Source organism: Lissotriton vulgaris, chromosome 5 (assembly GCF_964263255.1).
Source record: "Lissotriton vulgaris chromosome 5, aLisVul1.2, whole genome shotgun sequence".
In the NCBI taxonomy this organism is placed as follows: Eukaryota; Metazoa; Chordata; class Amphibia; order Caudata; family Salamandridae; genus Lissotriton; species Lissotriton vulgaris.
This window is the reverse complement of record NC_141693.1, coordinates 1,676,455,743-1,676,477,483: the sequence shown is the minus strand read 5'-3', so window position 1 is coordinate 1,676,477,483 and position 21,741 is coordinate 1,676,455,743. Positions and strand designations below refer to the sequence as shown.

At 44.7% G+C, this 21,741-nt stretch overlaps 1 protein-coding gene across 5 annotated transcripts in view; it reads right to left on the bottom strand.

The window, feature by feature from the left end:
• The window catches only part of STRADA (STE20 related adaptor alpha), a 189,016-nt gene that overhangs the window by 108,523 nt on the left and 58,752 nt on the right, over positions 1–21,741 (bottom strand). For all 5 annotated transcript variants that reach the window (XM_086923811.1, XM_086923809.1, XM_086923807.1 and 2 more), the window contains one exon: positions 17,062–17,170. In XM_086923811.1, coding sequence (XP_086779937.1) covers positions 17,062–17,170 — 109 coding nt within the window. The remainder of the gene's footprint in view (positions 1–17,061; positions 17,171–21,741) is intronic.

The window sequence follows — 21,741 nt, the reverse complement described above, 5'->3', positions numbered from 1 at the left end:
TCACCCAAATGCACGGATTTTGTCTATATAGAAAATAAGGAGCCCTTCGATGTAGCAGTTCTTCGCCCTTGGTCGCATGAGGTGACATGAAGAACACTGGAAAGGTAATGGCCAGGTCTACATGAAAAAGAGTGACCACCTTAGGAAGAAAGGACCAACTTGTATTGGAAAATACAGTGACTGGAGTGTGAACAACAAGGTCTGCAGCTCACTAGCAAGCCCAGCCAACGTGATGGCAATGAGAACAAGCACTGGCGTTGCCAATAGGTCTCGCAGTAGGAAAGTTTGAGCTATTGGTTTTCTAAATGACATTGTATTTTTTTGTTTTGTGATTTACAATGCCCATACTTTTAACTTTTCGCATTAGGAAAGTTTGAGCGATTCGTATTGTATTGTATATGACACTGTAAATGACACTTTTTTATTTTATGTGTTTGTTTTGAAAATAGCAAAATAGCTTTGTCAGTTACAATGTAAATAGTTTTAACTTTCGCAAATGTGACACCTTTAGCATTTGTAATGCAATATGTGTTGTATTCACGTGACTTAGATGTATTGATATTACAAATAACAATGGCTTTTAATTTTGTAAATAATTAATACTTAAATAAAAGTTATTGTAATTTATAATGGCAATAGCTTAAACGTTAGTAAATACATTTTGTGAAGATTATGTTCAGTGTATTTTATTGTGACGAAAATCCAAGAACATTGCATTTGCACCTACACACACACATATGTGTTGTAGCACTGAGTGGTGTGAGGGTGTGAGGGTGATGGGGTGTGAGGGTGAGGGTGAGTGGGTGTGTGAGTGTGTGAGGGTGAGTGAGGGGGTGTGAGGGTGAGTGAGGGGGTGTGAGGGTGAGTGAGGGGGTGTGAGGGTGAGGATGTGAGGCTGAGTGAGGCTGCATGTATCATACAAGCACTAGCGTTGCCAATAGGTTTTGCATTTGGAAAGTTGGAGCTATTGGTTTTGTAAATGACATTTTATATTTATATATCGTTATTGGCATTGTCATTAACAATATATAAATATAAAATGTCATTTACAAAACCAATAGTTCCAACTTTCCAAATGCGAAACCTATTGGCAACGCCAGTGCTTGTTTAATTCATGATAGTAATCCAGTTTACTTGTTCCAATCACTGGCAAAGCCAATGGGTGTATCTACCGTTTGGAGTCCTACCTAAACGATTTAAAGCCTACAGCAGGGATAAAAAAATGTTTCTGTATACAACGTGTTCATGAGACATAGATGTAATGTTTTTGGTATACATTTGAGATGTAAAACACTCCCATGTACATTGCAGCGCGAGCTCGCCATAGGAAGCAGGATTTTCCACCAGAATTATTCTGAGCAAATCACTTAATCTCCATGTGCCTAAAAAAATGAATGTGACCTCGTGTAATGTAACAGGCGCTCATGCACCCAATACCATTGGCTCGAGTTTGACTTATATTAAAGTGCACAAATAAAAACATATAAACTCCTGTGACGTGCTCAAGACCACGGTGCCGTGAGAAAGCCGACTTTCATTATCACTCCAGCGGCTATTCCGTTTGCCACCACAAGGAGGTGTTCAGGCGCCCGGGGTCAGGTCAGGCTGGCCCTGAGAGCCACTGGTAATCGCAGCATTGGAGACGTGCAAATGTGAAACCAAACAGACGGGGTGGGGGAGTCAAGCTGCAGAAACATTTCACGTGAGTGCTAGAATGGCTTAGAATACAGGGGCATCTGCGAGCGGCTGCGGGAGCCACAGACAAGGGGCATGTGTTGGGCACATAGGCAGTGCTTGTTTTGCCTTTTCTAGTCCAGCGCAATTGCAGCTTCAGCTTTAGTTTCCAGGGATGCTGAAACAACAGAGCAGGATTATTCTGGGCTTTGAAAACGATTTCCTTACTTCGGTGCTGAGCGAGAGCCCACGGGCCCTGCTGTAGTTCACATGCATGGGAGTCCTCTGCGTCCCTAGGTACTTACTGTGAAGAGAGGCTGGCTCGCAGTGAAGAAAGGGAAAAGGCACACGAAGGCTGCAAGAAGGAAAGGAAAAAAAAGGAAGGAAACCAAAGGAACCTTCGAAAAGAAAGAAAGAAAGAATCTTCAAAAGCGCTCCGGCATGTTGTGCCTTGCGTGCTACATTAAGTACTGGTGAAAACAGGAGTACTGGTACTTCTCCTTGGCAAATACTGGTATAGCTGTGATGCCTTTGTGGAAATGGTGGGAGGTGGAGTAGGTGGAGGGAATTGCAGTAGAGCCAGGCATCCATGGGCGCATGTGAGCCTCATGTCTGGCTTTGTGAGCGTCCCTGCTGTAGGTGAGAGAGGGGGTGACTCGCATGCACTGTGAAGAAACTGTAGGCGTCATTTTTTTCAGTCTCTTTCCCTTGCGTGATGCCTATTGAAGTTTTATCTCGGTTACACTGCTGTGGTACTTTAATTACTTAATGGTAGCTCGGCCTTCTTTTTCTAACGAGGCCACCCCTGAAAGCCCAGTGAAGCCATTAGGCGACCTGTCCTCACGAGAAGCCCACTTCCTTTCATTGCAGACACATGCATACATCAGACATCCACTGAAGCTCATGCCCTCGGGAACTGAGACAAGCGCGTTCCAAGGGTTCATGAAACAGAAGAGACATAATTTCATTCCCGTCGCGCGATTAATAAGTGCACTACGGCCTCCCTATGACAGTTCAACCATGACATATGAATTATGAGCCATAAATATTTCCGGTGACGGAAATGTAACGTCCCCTTCTGCTCCCCGTCGCATTTCACATCGAAGGATGAAATTACAGCTGTTTTCTGTGAGCTGCGGCAAAATGAGGAATATTCACCCCTCGGAATTACCCGCCAGCGCGTGCGGTGTCAGCCAGGGCTTTGAGTATCCCTGACACGAGGCGAGGAGCTAGACAAAGGGGAAATGGGCATGTAATGATAGGTCTAGCGTCAGTGGAGCACGCCAGGCGCAGCTCGAAAAGAAAAGTTATTACGACATGTCAGTCGCTTAATTTGGGAAAATGCGAAAAATATGGAAATAATGAGTGCCTGAGGGTATTACAATTTAAAATACTGTTCATTTGCATCCAGCATGCGGTGCGAAGCTGTCACGAAGACTGTACAATTTGCTAATAACATGAAATGCTCACAGTCTGTCACAATTGGACAACTACTTATCCGAGCAGAAGACAGAGACTGCAGACGTCAGACGAACAAACCACCTAGACATCGTTGCCACTTTAAACAAGTAACAAACGGCCAGTGTCCTCAATGGAGAGTTGGAACTAGAGGACAAGGATGAGGCAGATACCAGACGGCAAGGCTGTGATTGCGTGGAGAGAGAGGGGAGGTGCTGGTGTGGGAGGGGGGAGGAGTGCTGCTAGGGCAAGGCTGTGATTGCGTGGAGAGAGAGGGGAGGTGCTGGTGTGGGAGGGGGGAGGGGCTGGTGTGGGAGGAGTGCTGCTAGGGAAAGGCTGTGATTGCGGGGAGAGAGAGGGGAGGTGCTGGTGTGGGAGGGGGGAGTTGCTAGTGTGGGAGGAGTGCTGCTAGGGGAGGAGAAGCCCTGGCCGTGAATGCTCGTGCATGTTTGCTCACGTGATTCACGTGAACTGAAAGAAAACCGCGGCTGAAAGCCCTTAGTTTGAAGAGAAAATAGCCGACTTGAATTCTCCCCATTTCCCATTCCTGCGGAATGGTAAAGGCGAGACCTAAAAATAGTCTACAATGACAGAAGTCTCAAAGAACAACTCTGAATGGGTTCAAAGGAAGAACGCATCAAGAATATGGGTGCTAAATTAAGATCTCACTGGAAAAGGGGGGGCAAGTATGTCAATGACAATAGAAGATTAAGTAATGAAGGCTAGTCTTGCACCAAAAAACAAAACAAAAAAAACAAAAAAAAAGGGAGGTCAAAAGTGCCCAACATAACCTTTAACTTTTTCACAGGAAAGCCTTGATGAACAAGAAATAAAGCAAAATGTAAAACATCAAACACGGACGCTGTGAGAGGGGATCAGTGTACACCCCCATGCATCAAGAAACACAGAAAATTGCCCTTAAGAGATTTAGCGGATGGACGACAAACTCTGTGGATTACATCACCAAATTTAAGGACAGGTCGAAGGAACTCAAATTGCTCTGCTCAATTTCAAGGCATGGAGGTGGAGATTTGGTTGCAAGACCTGGAACTCCTGCAGCTGCAAAGGAAGGCCCGTCCTAACTAAAAAAGAAGGGAGGAGAGATCTCAGGGAGAAGCAAGAGAGACAAGTAACACACCCCGAGGCTAATAGGTGCAATCTGAAGCATTTGCTCACAGTACTGACACAGCTTCCTCAGAACACGAGGAATCAGTGGAATGAAAACAAACGTACAGTAGAGATAAAAGTTCCACCTCCAGCGAGACAGATCTCCCACAAACAATTTGAACAAAGTTTCTTCCACTCTGTAGCACGAAGGTCTACCACAGCAGACGCCCATAGAACTGAAAATGGACTAAACTATCTCTAGGTAAAGCCACCACTCATGCTCCACTACGTGGTGCCGCCTGAGGTAATCGCAGAACCATGGAGGGAACCCACTAGAAGATTAATCTCTAGCCAAACATCTAAACCCAGGCCCAAAGCCTCAGCACTTCCAGAAACAGGAAGCATGAGCCCACAGTGACCTGCTTATTGAGGTACCATATTGAGGTCATGCTGTTTGACAACATTTGGATTGACTGGCCACAGATGGAAGGCAGAAACATCTTGAGAGCCAGACACATGGCACAAAACTCGAGCAAATGGATGTGATACTTGGAGGGAGCAGCGACCTCTGATCCCCAGTGCACTCAAGATCACTGACTCAGCCGAGGGACGATGCATCGGTCACACGATGGCCACTGCCAGAAGAGGGCTCAAAGACAGACATTTCAGGACTGCCACTTAAGAGCTTGCGGCTCTGTATGAGAAACCTTGTTTCACCATGATGTACTGCGTTAAAATGGTACCAACACAAGTCATTGCGTTCTGTTTAGCAATTACAGTGATGGTTACACATTTCAGAGTCTTGGTTTGGGCATGTTACCAAGGACTTACTAGTAAAGTAGTTGTTAACCTGTGATTTACAGACCATGAAGTCTATTCAAGGTGTTCCGGGATGTTCATAAAATGTGATATTAGCAGATTAATAAGGTATATTTACACAAAAAAGCAAAACGGTATGTTGTAAAACCTTCTGAATGTGTGAAGGCATTTGAAATTGGAAACTAAAAACAAGGTTAGTATCATTATCTCAATTTGTGTGAGCAGTGCAAGTACAACAAACAGAATTGAGCATGGATTACTGGACCTAAGAGAGCAGCAATACTATGCACAGACAATAGGGGAATATGCAGTAGGAGCAAAACTACCAAAGTGATATGCTAATTTCTAGCATATCACTTTGTACTTTAGAAATAAAACTGCATTTTGAAAAGTTCCAACCTTCCCATTAAAATATTTTTTTTGCATATAATTTCCATTTTTTGTGTGTCTGTTTGTAAGAACAATGTTTTGTGAAGTGTATTGAGGTTCAAATCATAGAAATTGCTTAGGTGGGGGTCCCCGGATTCCAGTAGCGATTCATTATGGGTTCCTGAAGTTAAAGGTTAAGAACAGTTAGTCTAGAAAGTCATGGGGTGGAGCATTTCAGACTAAGGAGAGTCTCTTGCACGTGCATTACATGTTTTGTGGTTCATATGTCATGTTGAAATTCATTGAAAGTCTAGGGCAGTGCTTTCAAAGAGGTTTTTTTTTTCTACCTTTTTTTGTGGGTTGTGTTTTTGTTCAGTGGAATAGCTGGTTAGCCAGACAGGAAGGGTTTTCACATGCAATATTTTGAGGCTAATGCACAGGTATTTAAATTTCAAGCAATATTGAAGCATGAGCAAGTGTTACTATTACATTGTTAAAATGCACTTCCTGCAGTCTTCACATCATGCTGGCTACCTCTGTCTTTGTAGAACGAGCAGTACAATAAACAAACAGGTTTAGCTTCTGTGAGAATCCAAAGTAATTAAGGTTCAAAATATTCCCGATCTTCAAGTGAGACAAGGGTTTAGTGTATTTTTGGTCTATTGCAGCTTCTGTATACTTAATTTAAATAATGAATTTAAGTGCTGCAAGCAGCTGTACCCAAATAATGAAATCATATGTATTTAGGCTTATGGTATGAGAGGTCCATATAGGGGTTACAGAAGATATTGTGGCCCCTTCCATGAATGGCTATGGTTTATGATGTTGTGAACATGGACACTTACAAGTAGAGACTAAAAATGCATTGGCTGTAAAAACATTTTGAACATAAAACAGGGTACGATCTTATAATGATTATCTTAATACCTACTGAAGAATGATGTTTGTATCTTGGTGGATCAGTGGTTGTTTTTAGACACTGAACTCCCTACTCTCCCTAGAAATCAAATACTTTTGTGTGGCAATTAGTTTCAACATGAATGCAAATTTCGTCCTTGAAAAGTACGTAAACTGATTTGATTGAGAGCATGATAAAGACAGTTACTCAATGTTAATGGTATAAATCCATGAGTGCACTTCTAAAAGACAGACTCCTTAAATGCAGTTATACCAGGGTAGGCAATCTTTACTATGCGGCCATTTTCCATTATTCACTTGAACATGACCAACAGAAAGTGATTAAAATCGCTCGCGTCCAGTGGTGTTTCGGGTATTCCGAATGTGAACTACCATCACTGTGCTCATTGAGAATCAGAAATGCAGAGTGTGAACCATTGCAATTATGCGGCACTTCCTGCTTTGCCCTCATCACTGGTATTTGTGATCGAAAGTATCACTACTTTACAATCAATAGCACAGTTGTAGAGACTTTTTTTGGTGTGCCTTAGCCTGTGCAAGGCGTTCTTCCACTGCTAGTGTAATAAAATCATAAACAGTTTTGCGGTTTCCTTTAGCCCTATGACTCCCACTCTAGCACATTGAAATGCAAAACACTTGACCAACTAATATAGCCGGATGTTCTGGGTTGGCTGCAAAACGCCTTTTTTCCCCCAACATGGCACTGTTTTATTTAGATATTAGGGATCTAGTCATTTTTAGAGCCTGTGGGCCTTATTATCATAATCAGGTAGTTTTCTTTTTTTTATCATCGTTTTTTCTTGAATTTAAATTACAACACCATGAATACAGTGTGAACACCTACGCAAAACACCGATTACAGGTGAACTGTTGTGTGTCTGATATGGACTTTTCGTTTTCCCTAAGTTAGCCTAATCAAGTATGTTTTAGGCGACTTTAGTTTTGCACATGTTACTAAATATAATGCTTGCCTTTGTGCTACTTTCTATTTTCACACAGAACCAGCACGTTTTCGCCTTTTATCTTTTTTCCTGGGATTTAGTCTGGACAGCCCAAGTAAGGTCAAACAACACTGACCAGAGAAAAACAAGGGGCCCACACTAGCATCTAGAAATAATAGGAGAATGCAGCTGCTGTTTTGAATACACATCTCATCATAAAAAAGGACAGGATTCTGGAAAACAACAGACACACAGAGCGACGGTCCTGAGACAAGAGTGCTGCGTAGGCTGAGATGTAGAACATCCACCTATGTATACAAAGGTACAGGGTCCGCCACTAAACCAAGAGATCTATATTTTATAACCCCTTCAGTAGTACGGGAAGGTTTAGGCAGTTCTGTCAGATAACAGGACAGGGCTCTTTATTGTATATTGATTATTAACAATGCTGATGACATTATTGACATGTATTTGTTTTAAAATTGTGGCACAATTATTGCATATTAGAGCATGATAGTTTCCTTTGTGTATCTTTTTTTAACTTATTGTGGACAAATACGAGTGAGAGGGAATGTGTGTTTCCAGTTACCACCATCCCAGAGAGGGTCGAGAGTGTTATGTTCTGGTGTGCCAAATCACTTGACTCTGGAAAGTTTAGGAGGGCAACTGAGGCACTATAGCTATTGGACTCTGGCTCATAGTTACTGATGTGGCATGGTGTCTCAGTCCCCTACATACTGATGCTCTATGGCCCCAAGCATAGTTCGGTTCCTGACAAACAACAATATATCAGCTTCCCAGTTTGAACGAGAATGACTCTTCCCCCCCCCCCCTCCCCACACCCCCTCATTGGCTTCCCAAATTGAACGAGAATGACCGCCAGCACCCCCCCCCCCCTCATTGACTCGGACTAAACAATCACAACCATCTAGAAAACCCTTTGCAGGAAAGAGGAGCATCAACACATACAAACATTCACCCAAAATCTAGCGGGATTTTTTCACATTCAAGAGTCTTTTCAGTTCCACTAGTTCACAGGGCTGCTATGCATGCAAGCACAACTACTCCACCTGGGCTAGGCGAGAACGTGGTCAAGGATATCCTTTTATAAAATCAAACGAGGCTTTCTAAAATAGAATTACGGCCTCAGAGGCCTATGGGGAACATTAGACTTGCTGCACATGTCAAAATGTACAATCTATGTTGGCTAGCCTCTTATTCAACTTTGCCTTTTGTTCAGATTCTCTTCTTTCATACTTTCCCTTTCCCAGAAAATCACTTCAATTTTAATGTATGTTAGCCCTTGTCCAGTTAGTCAATTATGGAAGAAACCTGCTTGCTTGTGCTTCTTCCTCACTCCACATTACCCAGTGAGCATGAGCAGCTGTCTGCCTTTATAGATCCAGTGACTCCGCAAGTGTCTCTTTCCAATACAGCAATAATGTTCTGAACAACATGCCTTTTTGCTATCATTACAGAACCTGTTTTTCGTCAGTTATTTATAATTTGGCTAGCCAGTTTTTAAAAACATCCGTTTACTGATTTTCTGTTACATTTACAGTGTTTAATATGCGCATTCTCCATCATAATTATACAAGACATACATCTGGGAGAAGCATTGTCGGCTACCTCTTGTATGTCAAGTGCATGGAGGTTTCTTCGCATGGTGTCCATTTTGCCTTTGGTTGACTACTGTGTGTACATTACATAGATCAGAGTCTGAACAGTGGGTTGCATATGCATGAGCCATTAAACATACAACTCCAATCACAGGTTAAACATAAACAGTAACCTTTGAGCAATTTGGTGGTAGTTCCCTTTTGGATATCAATCTCTCTCTCTCTCTCTACTCCTGCGTTTCCATTTACATTTTTGAGTGAATATTTTATGTGTCCCCGCCCCCATGTTTCCATACGTTGAGCGAGATGAGTAAGTGTTTGCGCAGTCAATTGTTGGTCTGCGGCCTTGTGCGCATTTCTCGTGTTTATCAGTCAGTTGGCCACTCTCAGTAGATATACTGCATGTGGTAAGGGGTTATCAACAGCAGTGAGGTATCACTAAAGACCGGCCAGCTCAATATCTGCACTTCGTGCATACACATATGGTGTGAGGCTCCATAAATATCATCTACAACGGGTAAAGTAATTTTGCCATGCAAGTGGTTGTAGGGGAATGTGAGAAGTGGTAGGGAGAGGTGAAGGGCTGTCTGCAGTAGCAACCCTTTAAGGGGTGTTTAAATTAAGTGTTTTTGTTGTAGTTTGGGGTCACCACGATTGTGTCCGCAATGTCCACTATCCAACCCTCAGCATCTCAACAATAATTTGGGCAACCATATTTTGCGAACTAGATCCACAAAGGTAAATATGTTTTAGTGTCCACATTTTTTTGGCTAACTTAAAATATGTTCTTACATTTCTGCAATCTAACAATTAAAAGTGCAAGCACACCATCAGTGACGAAATGCAATCCCAACGGTAAAAGGGAAATAAAATTGGACTACAAGAATGTCTGTGCGCTAGTTTTGCAAACCCATCCTCTAACTCGTGATAAAAGTTTATTCAGCCTTTGCTACGTTTTCCTTGATGTTCAATCCACCATCTTAACATGGTTTAAGTGTTCAGTTCAGTTCTTTATTTATTTCGAAGGTTAAAAACCATCATAAAAATACATATTAATACATGACCACATAAAAACATACTGAACATCATAAGTTTGTAACAAAAAAGACGAGTTAAAAAAAGTTTTTGTAGTTGATATATACAGAGTGTAAGCCTGACAGGGGGCAGCAAATGTCCTTTAGTTTCATCCCCTTTTATCCACCATTATCAACCCCTTGTATTTCTTAGTTTAATCACAATTTTTAGGAAACTCATAATAGCAAACAAAGTACGCATTTCAGTTGCTCTTTGCAAGAATAATAAGGCAGATTTGGCATGGATAATATTGGAGTCCTTTAAAATGTCCACCAGAAATCTTTGACGCGGTATTTTATAAAAAGGACACAGTAATACAAAATGAAGGGTGTCCTGCGGAGACCTATTGTCGCAGCCGCAGGCACCCTTCTGCTCAATTGTTTGCGTAAAACCAGATGGATAAGCTAAAATATTATGCATTAAATTGAGCCTAAAACGAGTCATTAAAAACCTCTCATGTTGGCTATACAATAAAAAGAGATACGGTTCCATGCCCACTTCATTACAAACAAGCGAATGAGCAGCTACCGAGGGTTTAATAGAATCAAGTTCCATCCTCCTACAATAAAATTTTTCCAGTAGTTGCTTTTGTACATAATGTCTGCTATAGATGTCCACATTTGAGGGGTCCAAAAATAACCTTTGCTGGTCAATAGCCCCTAATGTTTCTTTAATGTATTTCAGCCAGGGGATTTGGAGCCATCTATCTTTCCGTAGGCAATCCTGGATGATCTGCCTGGATAATTCCGCATTGGGGTTTGACCAAATTTTAAGCCAGGACAGTATTGGTCTCAGTCTGATCAGGTCGGGTATGTATGGGGTACCCAGCTCTTTGTGTGTTATTGCTGCTGGGGTGCTCAAGGGAAGCTTTAACAGTTTTTTTAAAATTTGTTTTCCTCTCCTTGTATCTGTTGTGCATCCCTAAAACCCCCCACCTCCGCTCCATAGATGGCCTTCGAGATACTGACCGACCTATACAATGTCATCACCTGCTCAGGGGACCAGCGACCCATTCGTCGGGCAAAGTTTAATATGGCCCCATTTGCTGAGACTAGTCTCCTAGACCTCTCCTCAATCAAAGGGGCAAACTTGATCTTTTCGTCAAATAGGAGACCCAAGTACGGGAAAGTGGTGACAGTGTCCAAGACACGTTCCCCTAATTTGAACACAAATTTCTTAAGTGGTTTCTTCCCAACTACCATAATGAAAGATTTTGTCAGGTTGACGGAGAGGTCCAAATTCCTCATAAAATCAGCAAAACCTTTAATTAGGAGCTGGAGACCGACTGCTGTTCGCGCGAGGAGGACCGCGTCATCTGCATACAAAAGTACCGGCAGATGACGCGAACCTACCTTTGGACAGTCAGTCCCCAGTGCTATTAGGACACTCTCCAGGCCGTTTATGTAGAGGGAGAACAAGAACGGCGCCAGGATACACCCCTGCCTCACCCCGCCGGAGCACGGGAAGGGATCGGTACTCACCCCCCCCCCCGCGCTATAGCGGACCTTGGCAGTGGTGTTCCAGTGCAACTCCCCAAGAATGTTAATGAGGTCTGGGTCAATTCCCAAGTTATACATAGGTGTCCAGAGTTTGGCTCTATTAACGTTATCAAAAGCCGCTGCCAAGTCCATGAATCCCATGTACATGGTCCCATCAGTCGTCTTGGTGTATTTAGCCGTAAGGAGGTATAGATTGAGGCATTGGTCACTAGTTGATCTGCCTGTTCGAAACCCGTACTGGGTGTCCACCAGGATGTTATGAGTGTCAGTCCACTCTATTAAGCGATTGAGAAGTGCCCTCCCGAGTACTTTAGCAGAGACATCAATCAGCGAGATTGGTCTATAACACTGCGGGCTGTCCCTACAGCCTTTCTTATATATAGGGACAATCACCGCAGTGGACCACGATCTCGGGAGGCCCGATTTAATTGCTGCATTCAGTACTCTTGTTACTATTGGTGCCCATAAATCAGTGTTACTTAGAAATAGATCTGGTGGGGTACCATCCGGGCCGGGGGCTTTGTTTCTCGTCAGCCCTAGGATTGCTTTTAGAACTTCCTCCAAAGATAATTCTAGTTGTTCTGCCCTGGGCCCCATCCATATTCCATCTCCAATGTCTACCTCCTGCTGGTTATACAAAGATTTAAAATGGTTAATCCATTGTTCTGGTAGTATGTTGGAACAAATGACTGGGGAGCTTGAGTCGTGGAAGCATGGTCTATTTATGATTCTCCAAAACTGGGCATAGTCCCTATTTTCTCCTGCCTCCCTCAGGTCTGGCCAAACTTCTTTTTGAAGAGCACTCTTCCTTCTCTTTACCTGGGTTTTATAGTTCTGTCTGCATCGGGCAATTTCAATCTTGTCCCTCGGGATCTTTTTTAAACTCTGCTTTAGTTCTCTTAGAGCCCTTGAGCAGTTGGTATCGAACCATCTTGGGAAGATAATTGTTTAACAGGCTTCTTAGTTTTCAATAACCCTTCTACTATTTTAGTTAAAGATTCGAAAGCCACAACCACTCCTCTGCCCTCTACTGAGAGATCTAAGCAGGTCTCTATATGATCTTTCCCCTTCACCCACTAACTTGGAGTAAAAATCTTGCGGGTTGATCATTGTCCACCGTATGCGTCTCCCTTGGTCTGTTGCTTGAATTTGGGTTTCAGTGGCCACCCCTGGGTTTTTCCCTGATAAGTCTTTATAGTTAATTTCTAGTGAAAGGGGATTATGATCACTAAAGGGGCTCCACTCTGTTCTTGTTCTTAGAATCTGCTCTCTAGAGCAAGCAGAGATCATTATAAAATCTATTACAGACCCACCACCTCTCCCTTTAAATGTGGGTATAGGGGTCTCCCCTGCTTTAAGTGCAGCTAAATCCATAACGTGGGTGAGCGCAAAGTTATCTAAGAGCTTCATCAGGACTGCGCCCTCTTTATTGTGTACAAAATGGGGACCCTTTTCTAATGGGCAGGCGGACCAGTCGGCAGATATAGGAAGTAGCTTAGGGCATAAGTGGCAATTAAAGTCCCCCATCAACAGGACAGTTGGTTCAGGCCCCTTCAACCTGAAATCCAATTCCTCATTTAATCTACTCTCCAGCTCTAATAGTATGGGAAAATTCCCATCAACCGGCCCAGAGTTATAAAAATTTAGAAATAGTAGTCTCTCCCCCTGGTGCTGAAGTGAAACTGCTGGTAGAGTGTCTGACGCCCAGTCTGACTGTGACCAGGTACCCTTTAGATCTAAATCAACGTATATTGCTAGGCCTCCTTTTGCTCTCCCAGAATTCGTCCCTTGGGCAGGTCTGAAAAAGCACTTATAGCCCTCCAATTGACAGAGGTCAGAATCACGCGCCCATGTTTCTTGGAGAGCTATGACATGAAAACGCCTTGTGAATTCTTTCCACTCCTTACTTTTGAGTTTGGCTTCCAGGCCTGCTGTATTCCAGGATAACACGGTCAATCCAGCCCTAATCTCTTTCCCTCTTGCTTTGATAGATTCATTTGCTCTAACCTCACCCACTATTGGTGGATCTGTGATGTTTTCACTTTTCTCCCCCTGGTTCGAGAGTTCTTCTGACCTCAAAATTTGTACATTCCCAGCACTCCCGCATTTACCCTCTATTTCTGGGCGTGGGCGTTCACTGGTCGCTAAGCTAGATACAAAATTATTTTCTATCGGGATGAGTCAGTCATTATCCTCAAGTGACTGCAAGGGGGCAAATCTGTTTCTCCACTGAGAGTAATCTCGTGGAGGAAAGTGCTGGTCGGGATGGCCTACAGGTCTTGGTCTTTGTGTGCGTTGTGGTCTTCCAGGGATCCACCCACCATCATCCTCAGCACGATTAGTGTTCCAGCTCCTTGGGTAAAAATACCCGAGTGGGAGTGCACAAATTGTGCTGGTTTGATTCCTATTAGAAATCTTCAAGATATAAATCGACAAATCTAGTGTCTCTAAAATTTGCGACTATACAGTCCCCTCTAATGTCTTTTTTCCTCCCACCAAGCCAATTTACTCGTCTTACGTGCACTATCTCTCCTCTGTCCCCATTATTTAAGGGTCTGTGTATATTCAGCCACTTGGAGATTTTAGCGTGTAGTTGATAGTGTGATTCTCTCTCTGTGGGCCTAATTTCTGGCACCCCTGCAAAAACTATTACAAATGGGCTGGCCTCTGGAGGGAGATCTATGTGTGGGGCGGGGCTGTTTGTAGTATAGAAGGGGTTGGAATCTGACATGGGTCGTAATTCCCGTCCCTCTGGGGGCGGTCTTCCTGTCTCCATTGCATTAGTGGTTGTAAAGGGAGTTTATCCGTATTTTGGGGGTTCGTACTTTGAGTGTATCCCCCTCTTGATTTGTCATTGGAGCCCCCTCTTTGGTTTTGGGAAGTTTTTGGTGCCTCGTGGATCTGGGCAATTGTGTGTTGAGTGTGACTAACGCAGTTGTTATTTGGCAATCTGTTTTTGTTTACATTGTCATTAGTAACCACCTCATTTGGTTGAATTGAATCAGTAGGGGGTTTCGTGACTGTGTTCTGATGCCTTGCTTTGTTTGGAGAGCTCACACATAATTTTGTCTACCTTACTTGTGGCTCACTGGTTAGAGGAGGCATACCCTGAAGCAGAGGGTCAGCCCGGGACCAGGGTTCAATTCCCGACGCGGCAGGGTCTTGAGCTCAAATGTCCACGGACTCGATAATTCTCGCTTCGGTGCCTGACCTAATCATGGGTTCACACTCTGCAACTCTGGGCATTAAGCTTGCTTAATCTCCACGACGGCCCCTCGCGGCGGGATGCCTGGCTTTCACCCTGCGGATGCCCTGTTGGGTTATCTCGCAGGGGAATACCAGGACGGGTTCCCTAAGCAAGCGCCGAGATGCCTCCGGGTAGTCGTGCGCTATATAAGCACGTAATTTACATTTTTTTTTATAATTGGTTTTAACTGTGCCGCAATACAGGATTCTAGTTGTTTTTTAAGGTCTCCTAAGACTGCCTCAACCCATCCTGGTGGAGTTGTTTCTGCTTGGGTATTATTTTCTGCTAGTATAAACTCTTGCCTGCTTGTTGGGCGACTGCCTCTTACGGGTGCTTTCCTTTGTCTCTGTGGCCCCTTGGTCCTCCCCTGTCGCTTCGTTTTTCTCTGATAGATCGTTTCGTTACACCCAGAGATTTCTGGCCCCGGGGATTGTGCACAAGGGACATCCTCAATATCATTATTTGAGTGGGTCACATTTCCAATCAAATTTGGGCTATGTGCAATTGGTGGGTCTCTAGAGGGTGTTAGAGTAATTGCATTAAGGTTAGGTGGGGAGGATAAACTCTGTTCCATTCGTTCTATTTCCCCCGAGACCTTTTTTAACATTAAATTGCAGTAGGTTTATTCCCTTTTGGAAGGGCACACTCCTTCGTTGCCGCTCACGTTTGCTTGGGGGTCTCTCTATTGTGAGTTTTACTCACAAGCGAACGTGTGTTGGGATGATTGGACATTTTTTTTTTCCCCTTTTGGGTCTCCAACTTAGTCACTCTTGTACCCACAGAAACAGGTTTAGTTATGCTGCATTAATTGCTAATCCCACAATTTACAGGTGACAAAACCAACTTAGTTCTCTAGCACCCTTATTCTTTTAGCCGTTAAATTAGTCTTATTGTTTTATAAAGGGCTTCGATGGGAGTTACTTAGTCCAGAGCCTCGGTGTGCAATACCTGAATCAGTTGTTGGAAGTACGATGGGGCCAAGGGGGGTGGCCCGTCCCGTCCCTCGTCGTCCCCGGACGGCCACAGACGGCCACAGACGGCCACAGACGGCCACAGACGGCCACAGACGGCCACAGACGGCCACAGACGGCCACAGACGGCCACAGACGGCCACAGACGGCCACAGACGGCCACAGACGGCCACAGACGGCCCTCCCTTTGCCCGGGCTTAGCCCCGCGCGCTCCCGCTATGCGGGGGGGGGGGGGGGTGGCAGTGCTTTAAATGCGCCTCCGGGCGCTCCAATGACGGCGTCAGTGTGCGCCGCCGCAGGTGGTCACGGGAAAGAGAGTCCTCCGCTCGGCGGCCGCTGGAGTGAAAGAAGCGGGGGGGGAGGACTCGCGGTGCAGGGCGCAGGACCCGTGTAAGATAAACAAAAGCTGGTGCAGGGGCTGACGCAGTTTCTGTCCCCAAGAGTTCCGCTGGCAAGATGAGTAAGTGTTTGCGCAGTCAATTGTTGATCTGTGGCCTTGTGCGCATTTCTCGTGTTTATCAGTCAGTTGGCCACTCTCAGTAGATCTACTGCATGGGGTAAGGGGTTATCAACAGCAGTGAGTTATCACTAAAGACCGGCCAGCTCAATATCTGCACTTCGTGCATACACATATGGTGTGAGGCTCCATAAATATCATCTACAACGGGTAAAGTAATTTTGCCACGCAAGTGGTTGTAGGGGAATGTGAGAAGTGGTAGGGAGAGGTGAAGGGCTGTCTGCAGTAGCAACCCTTTAAGGGGTGTGTAAATTAAGTGTTTTTGTTGTAGTTTGGGGTCACCACGATTGTGTCCGCAATGTCCACTATCCAACCCTCAGCATCTCAACAATAATTTGGGCAACCATATTTTGCGAACTAGATCCACAAAGGTAAATATGTTTTAGTGTCCACATTTTTTTGGCTAACTTAAAATATGTTCTTACATTTCTGCAATCTAACAATTAAAAGTGCAAGCACACCATCAGTGACAAAATGCAATCCCAACGGTAAAAGGGAAATAAAATTGGATTACAAGAATGTCTGTGCGCTAGTTTTGCAAACCCATCCTCTAACTCGTGATAAAAGTTTATTCAGCCTTTGCTACGTTTTCCTTGATGTTCAATCCATGGTTTAAGTGTTTATTCTCAAGGTATCCTAGTGTTACATCACCACACATTTCTACGGAAGCAGCAACATGAACGACTTCCATGTGCTGTATCAGTTGTCATTGGAGGTATGATGAGTGAGACTAATCTAGAAGCAAGGAGGCCTTGAATTACAGTTCCCATGCCCATTTCATATTTACAGCACAATGAGCAGCGACTGCAAATGAGAAACTTCCATCAGCAGTTTCCTTCAATACTTACCATACGCCATGAATGAAGTGACCACCCAGAGTTCATTATCCGCTATAAAGGTTGCTTTGTATGGCACAATGTTCGGGTGATGGAAAAGCTTTGACACATGGAGCTCGCTCTGAAAGTACAATAGGGGCATTAGCGATTATACAAAGTTTGTAATATCATTGTAATAACAGGTGTTAAAAGACTCACTTTACAGGCATTGGGACAAAGTAGGTTGCTGAAGATCAGACCGTGGAAAGTTTTAATTCCCAAAAAAATCACTATTGTGGGTTTTGAACCATACAAGTCTGCCTCTTCAAAAGCCAAAAGACAATAGGTCATGCTGCTAGAGATTTGGAGTTAATTCCGGTTTCCTTTTAGATGAAGTCCTCACACTGACAAAACTCACTCCTATTTCATGAGGCCACCATCCATTAATTTTCGAATTGATTACTGTAAGAAAGAGGCTCTGTATGTACTGGACCAAAGTAAAGGTACAGTGTGTATAGAGTCCGCAGAGGTTTGGCAGAGGCTAAAGTTAGATTATAACAAAAAGAATCCCAATCTAAATTGTATTAGGGTGGTCCCTACAATGGTGTGGAACACAGTATTTTTTAAATAGCCCTCAAACACAAAAAGGACCCTTGGTGTCATGCTTCATCATTGGGGTCTTCGCACCCCTCTACGGGATACGGCGTGGTGCTAACCAGCGACTACGCGGGAGCACTTTTATTTGGCTATGTGGGGTTCTTATGTTTACAAGTGAGTGGTGGGTTCCGAAGAGTGATAAAGTGAAGTTAAAAAGGTACCTGGCACGTGAGGTCTACAAAAACTTTAATGGGCCCCCGTGCTGGTACTGTTAAAAGGGTGATGGAGGTATTTTATGTTAATGTACAACACCTCATGTGTGAATCAACATGTTTCGAAGCTAGGCTTCTTCTTCAGGACGGGGTGCACAGATCCCCACCTTACTCACGCCCCTCGAAAATTTCGGATCGTTTACAGAAAAGTGATATTAAACTAGAAAGGCTAGTATGTGCCTACTTGTTTAGTCATAAGTATCTGCAATGAGAACCTGAAAGAAAGAGGACAAAAGTATTTTGGTATTATTGAAGTACTATCCAAAAGCGTGGGTTCAGTGACCTAAAAAATTGTGAGGGCAGCTAATGCTAGACATAATTTGTCATTCTATTGTAGTGGTGTGCCCTGTAAAAAAGGAACAGAGACAAGACATACACAACACTTAACATAAAACACACGCTCTAGTCGATTAACCTGTATAGATAAATGGACAGGAATCTAATCTTGTTTAGCAAAATTGGGGAATAAATCAAACAACAATTGTGTGCATACTTGCTGCCAAAGTCATGGTTGGCACAATGAGCCTCCAGAACGGTTGGGTAGTAGTGCGGTTTAGCACCCTGTAAAAACAAAGTAGAGTGCTCAGTCTACCTGAATGCTTTGTATGTACATACTTCTTGTGGTTTTGGTGGCCAATGTAACTCAGTGGCTAGTTATACTCACTGCTACACAGGAATTCCTGCGCCTTTCTTCCCCCAGCCGCGGCTCCGATGATAGTGAAAAGAGCCCGGTTCCTAAGCTTTAAGTACACCCACCAATCACCGTTAATTATTGTTAATTGGCCAAACCCGGGAAACTTGCGAGCCAAATAAGGCATTTCAGGACTCCCGTTAAAGCCGTAGTTGCTTCAAGAGTAGTTTGTCTAAAGTGGCACATGCGCAAAGCGTGGTGAGGCTACTGCGCATGTGCTAGCTCATGGCAGTGTGTCTCGGTTGTTGTGCTGGCGCACGTGTACAGCAACCGCGTATGGTGTTAGCGGTGTGCTTTCAGTCAGCAGTATTAAGCCAACATTAAGCGTGGTCCATATGGGACTAGTTGTCTTTAGTTACAATGCGATTTAATGATTAAGAATTTCAATGGGTATTATTTATCATGACTAAAAATATTGAAGGCATCATTTTTTTTGTTTTTTTGTTCCAAGACCTTTATTTTCCCAATTGCACAATACACAGCGTGAGGCTAACAACCCCGCGGGGCCAGCCGCGCAAATAAAGTATCACATGTATAACAGTAGATGAACACAGCCTTAAGGCCGACAGCCCAGGGGAATCGGCGGCGTAAGTCGTTCCATAACAGCACTTTGCGTTTAGTAGTCCATTTAACGTTACAGGTGTATAGGTCCTGGGTTTTTCCTTATTTTCTGTTTGTTAATTACACAGTTCCTTAATGACAAAATTGTGATGCCACTCACCAGTGCCAACGGACAAATACATTTATTATAAATGTCTATTATGTGTGCAATGGGCAGCCGTGTTGGCTAGATGTGACTACTAAGGGGGGTGAGGGGCAGCGGTGTGAAAAGATGATACTGTGCAACATCACGAGTGCGTTGAGCAATGAGTGTCTATAAAGCGTATCAGTCCCAGCGGGAGAAATTTGTGTTCCTGGTAACGCACGGCTGGGAGGACCTCAGCCGTGTTCGCTGCTTTCATAGATGTGACGGTGTAATGTGTTCAGGAATTAAGTGTAAAAAGCCTGGTCAAAAGGAAGGGAGACCAGTAGAACTGTAACAACACCAATCAAGAACGAAGGGAACATGTGCTAAATGAAAGGAGGTGGAGAGTGTGGGTAGATGCATCCATGCGTACTAAAGAGGATGTACGATGTCAGTGTGTCAATAGCGGTCTGATAGGCGTGTGGAGGGTGCACTGTGAGGTTCATATGTGTATCAATAAGGCAGGGGGGATCCACCACCAGGGGTTGCATGAAATGAGATGAGCAGAGTACGGCTATGGCAATGCGGCATGTGGGGAGGGAGGGGAGGGGGTGCGTCTCACGGTATCCCCTGCAAGGGGAGGGGCGGGGGGTCATGGGGGGCAGGATGCGGTTCCTTCTATGTGATCCCTTGTTCCATGAACTTCTTTTGGAAGGATTGGAGGATGTCATCCCATTGTTGTGCAATCGGGAATTTCCTAAGCCCCGCCGTCTCCTCCCGTTTCAAGACCGTGCTCTCCGTTCGCGCCCAGTTGGCGAGGGATAAACTCCAATGGCGTATGTGTGGGGGTGTGTCCGCTTTCAACCGCTTGGTTAGTAGCCTTTTAGCCGTGATCAGCCCAAGGTCCCAGTATCGGGCCTGCACCTTGTTCAGTTTTGTGCGCTTGTACAGCCCTAATAGGCAGGCCTCCCAAGTTTTCGGTACGTGTTCGCTAGTGCAATGCGTAAGCAGTTCTGTTACTCCGGTCCAGTATTGCTCGAGGGCAGGGCACCGCCATAGCATGTGAAGGAGGTCTGCCCCAACCAAGGAGCAGCGTTTGCAGGCGGTATCTGTAACTGAAAAGTACCTATTAATTTTGTCTAGGGTGAGGTATGCACGGTGTAATATGTAAAGTTGTATGATTTTGAAGCGGGGATTGCGCGGGATATTTACCGGTCCCACCAGTACCATTGCCCACTCCTTGTCTGTCTAATCCCTTCCCCGGTCTGTTGCCCATTTCTCTCAGCTGTGTAGTGGTAGGGTGCGTGTGAAGGAGGAGAGCTTGCGCCAGCCAGTGAATTATGTGGGAGCCGTTGCTCATGACATGAAGGTACTGCATGAAATGGTGCATGGGGGGCTCCTCGGACATGTCACCCCCAGGCTGCAGTTAGTGTGTGAACTAGAGACGCGTGTAGTAAGAACTGTGCAGTCGGGAGGGACGTGTCCTCTGCAAGGCTGGCAAACGGGAGGAGGGCGCCATCAGAGTACAGGTCTCCCAGCGTTTCCACTCCTGCACTAACCCAGCTGTCTAGCTTTGCATTCGTCATCGCTCCGGTTGTTGTCAGGGTGCCTAACAGAGGGAGTATCGGGGCATACGGTATAGTTGTTCAGGTGAGACGTAGGCAGCACAGAAAACACCTGCACGCTACCACGAGGTATAACTGCGAGGGACGAGGAGTTCGAGTCAGCGGGTGAAACAATACGTGTATTTGCAACAGGGTCCAGACGGTGATATCCGTGGCAGTATCTCCCAAATTCTTACCACCTAACCATCCCGATACCCACTGCATCTGAGCCGCCAAATAGTACAGTTCCATGTTGGGGACCGCAAGCCCCCCCCCCGCTTCAGTAGGCATATAGAGTTTCGCCAGCGCTATGCGTGGTCTGACTTTATTCCAGATTAGGTCTCGAAGGAGGACTTCAAGGTCTCGGAATATCCGATTGGGAACATAGGATGGGATGTTGGAGAAGTAATATAATAGCCTAGGTAGAACTATCATTTTCGCCAAGGCTACTCGGCTGGGAACGTTTAGTGGGAGAGTTTTCCAGAACCCAATTTGTGACCGGATTGATGAAATCGCTCTATCAGGTTCCCCTCCAATATATCTATGGGATTATGATAGATGTGGATGCCCAGGTATCTGAACGTCGTGGAGTACCACTGCAGCCTTTCACCACCTATGTGTAGCTCGCGTTCGGGTGCATCCGGGTCAAATGAATAAGCCCCAGATTTGGCCCAATTGACCTTAAGTCCCGACATCTCTTCAAAAGTGTGGAAAATAATCGGCAAGGGACGCCGGGATGTGCGTCAAATCTTTAATATAAAGGAGCAGATCATCCGCATATAAGGACACTGCATGGAGGCCATCTGCCATCGGAATACCCCACTCTGCGCCCCGAGACCCGAGTATGGCTGCCAAAGGTTCTAC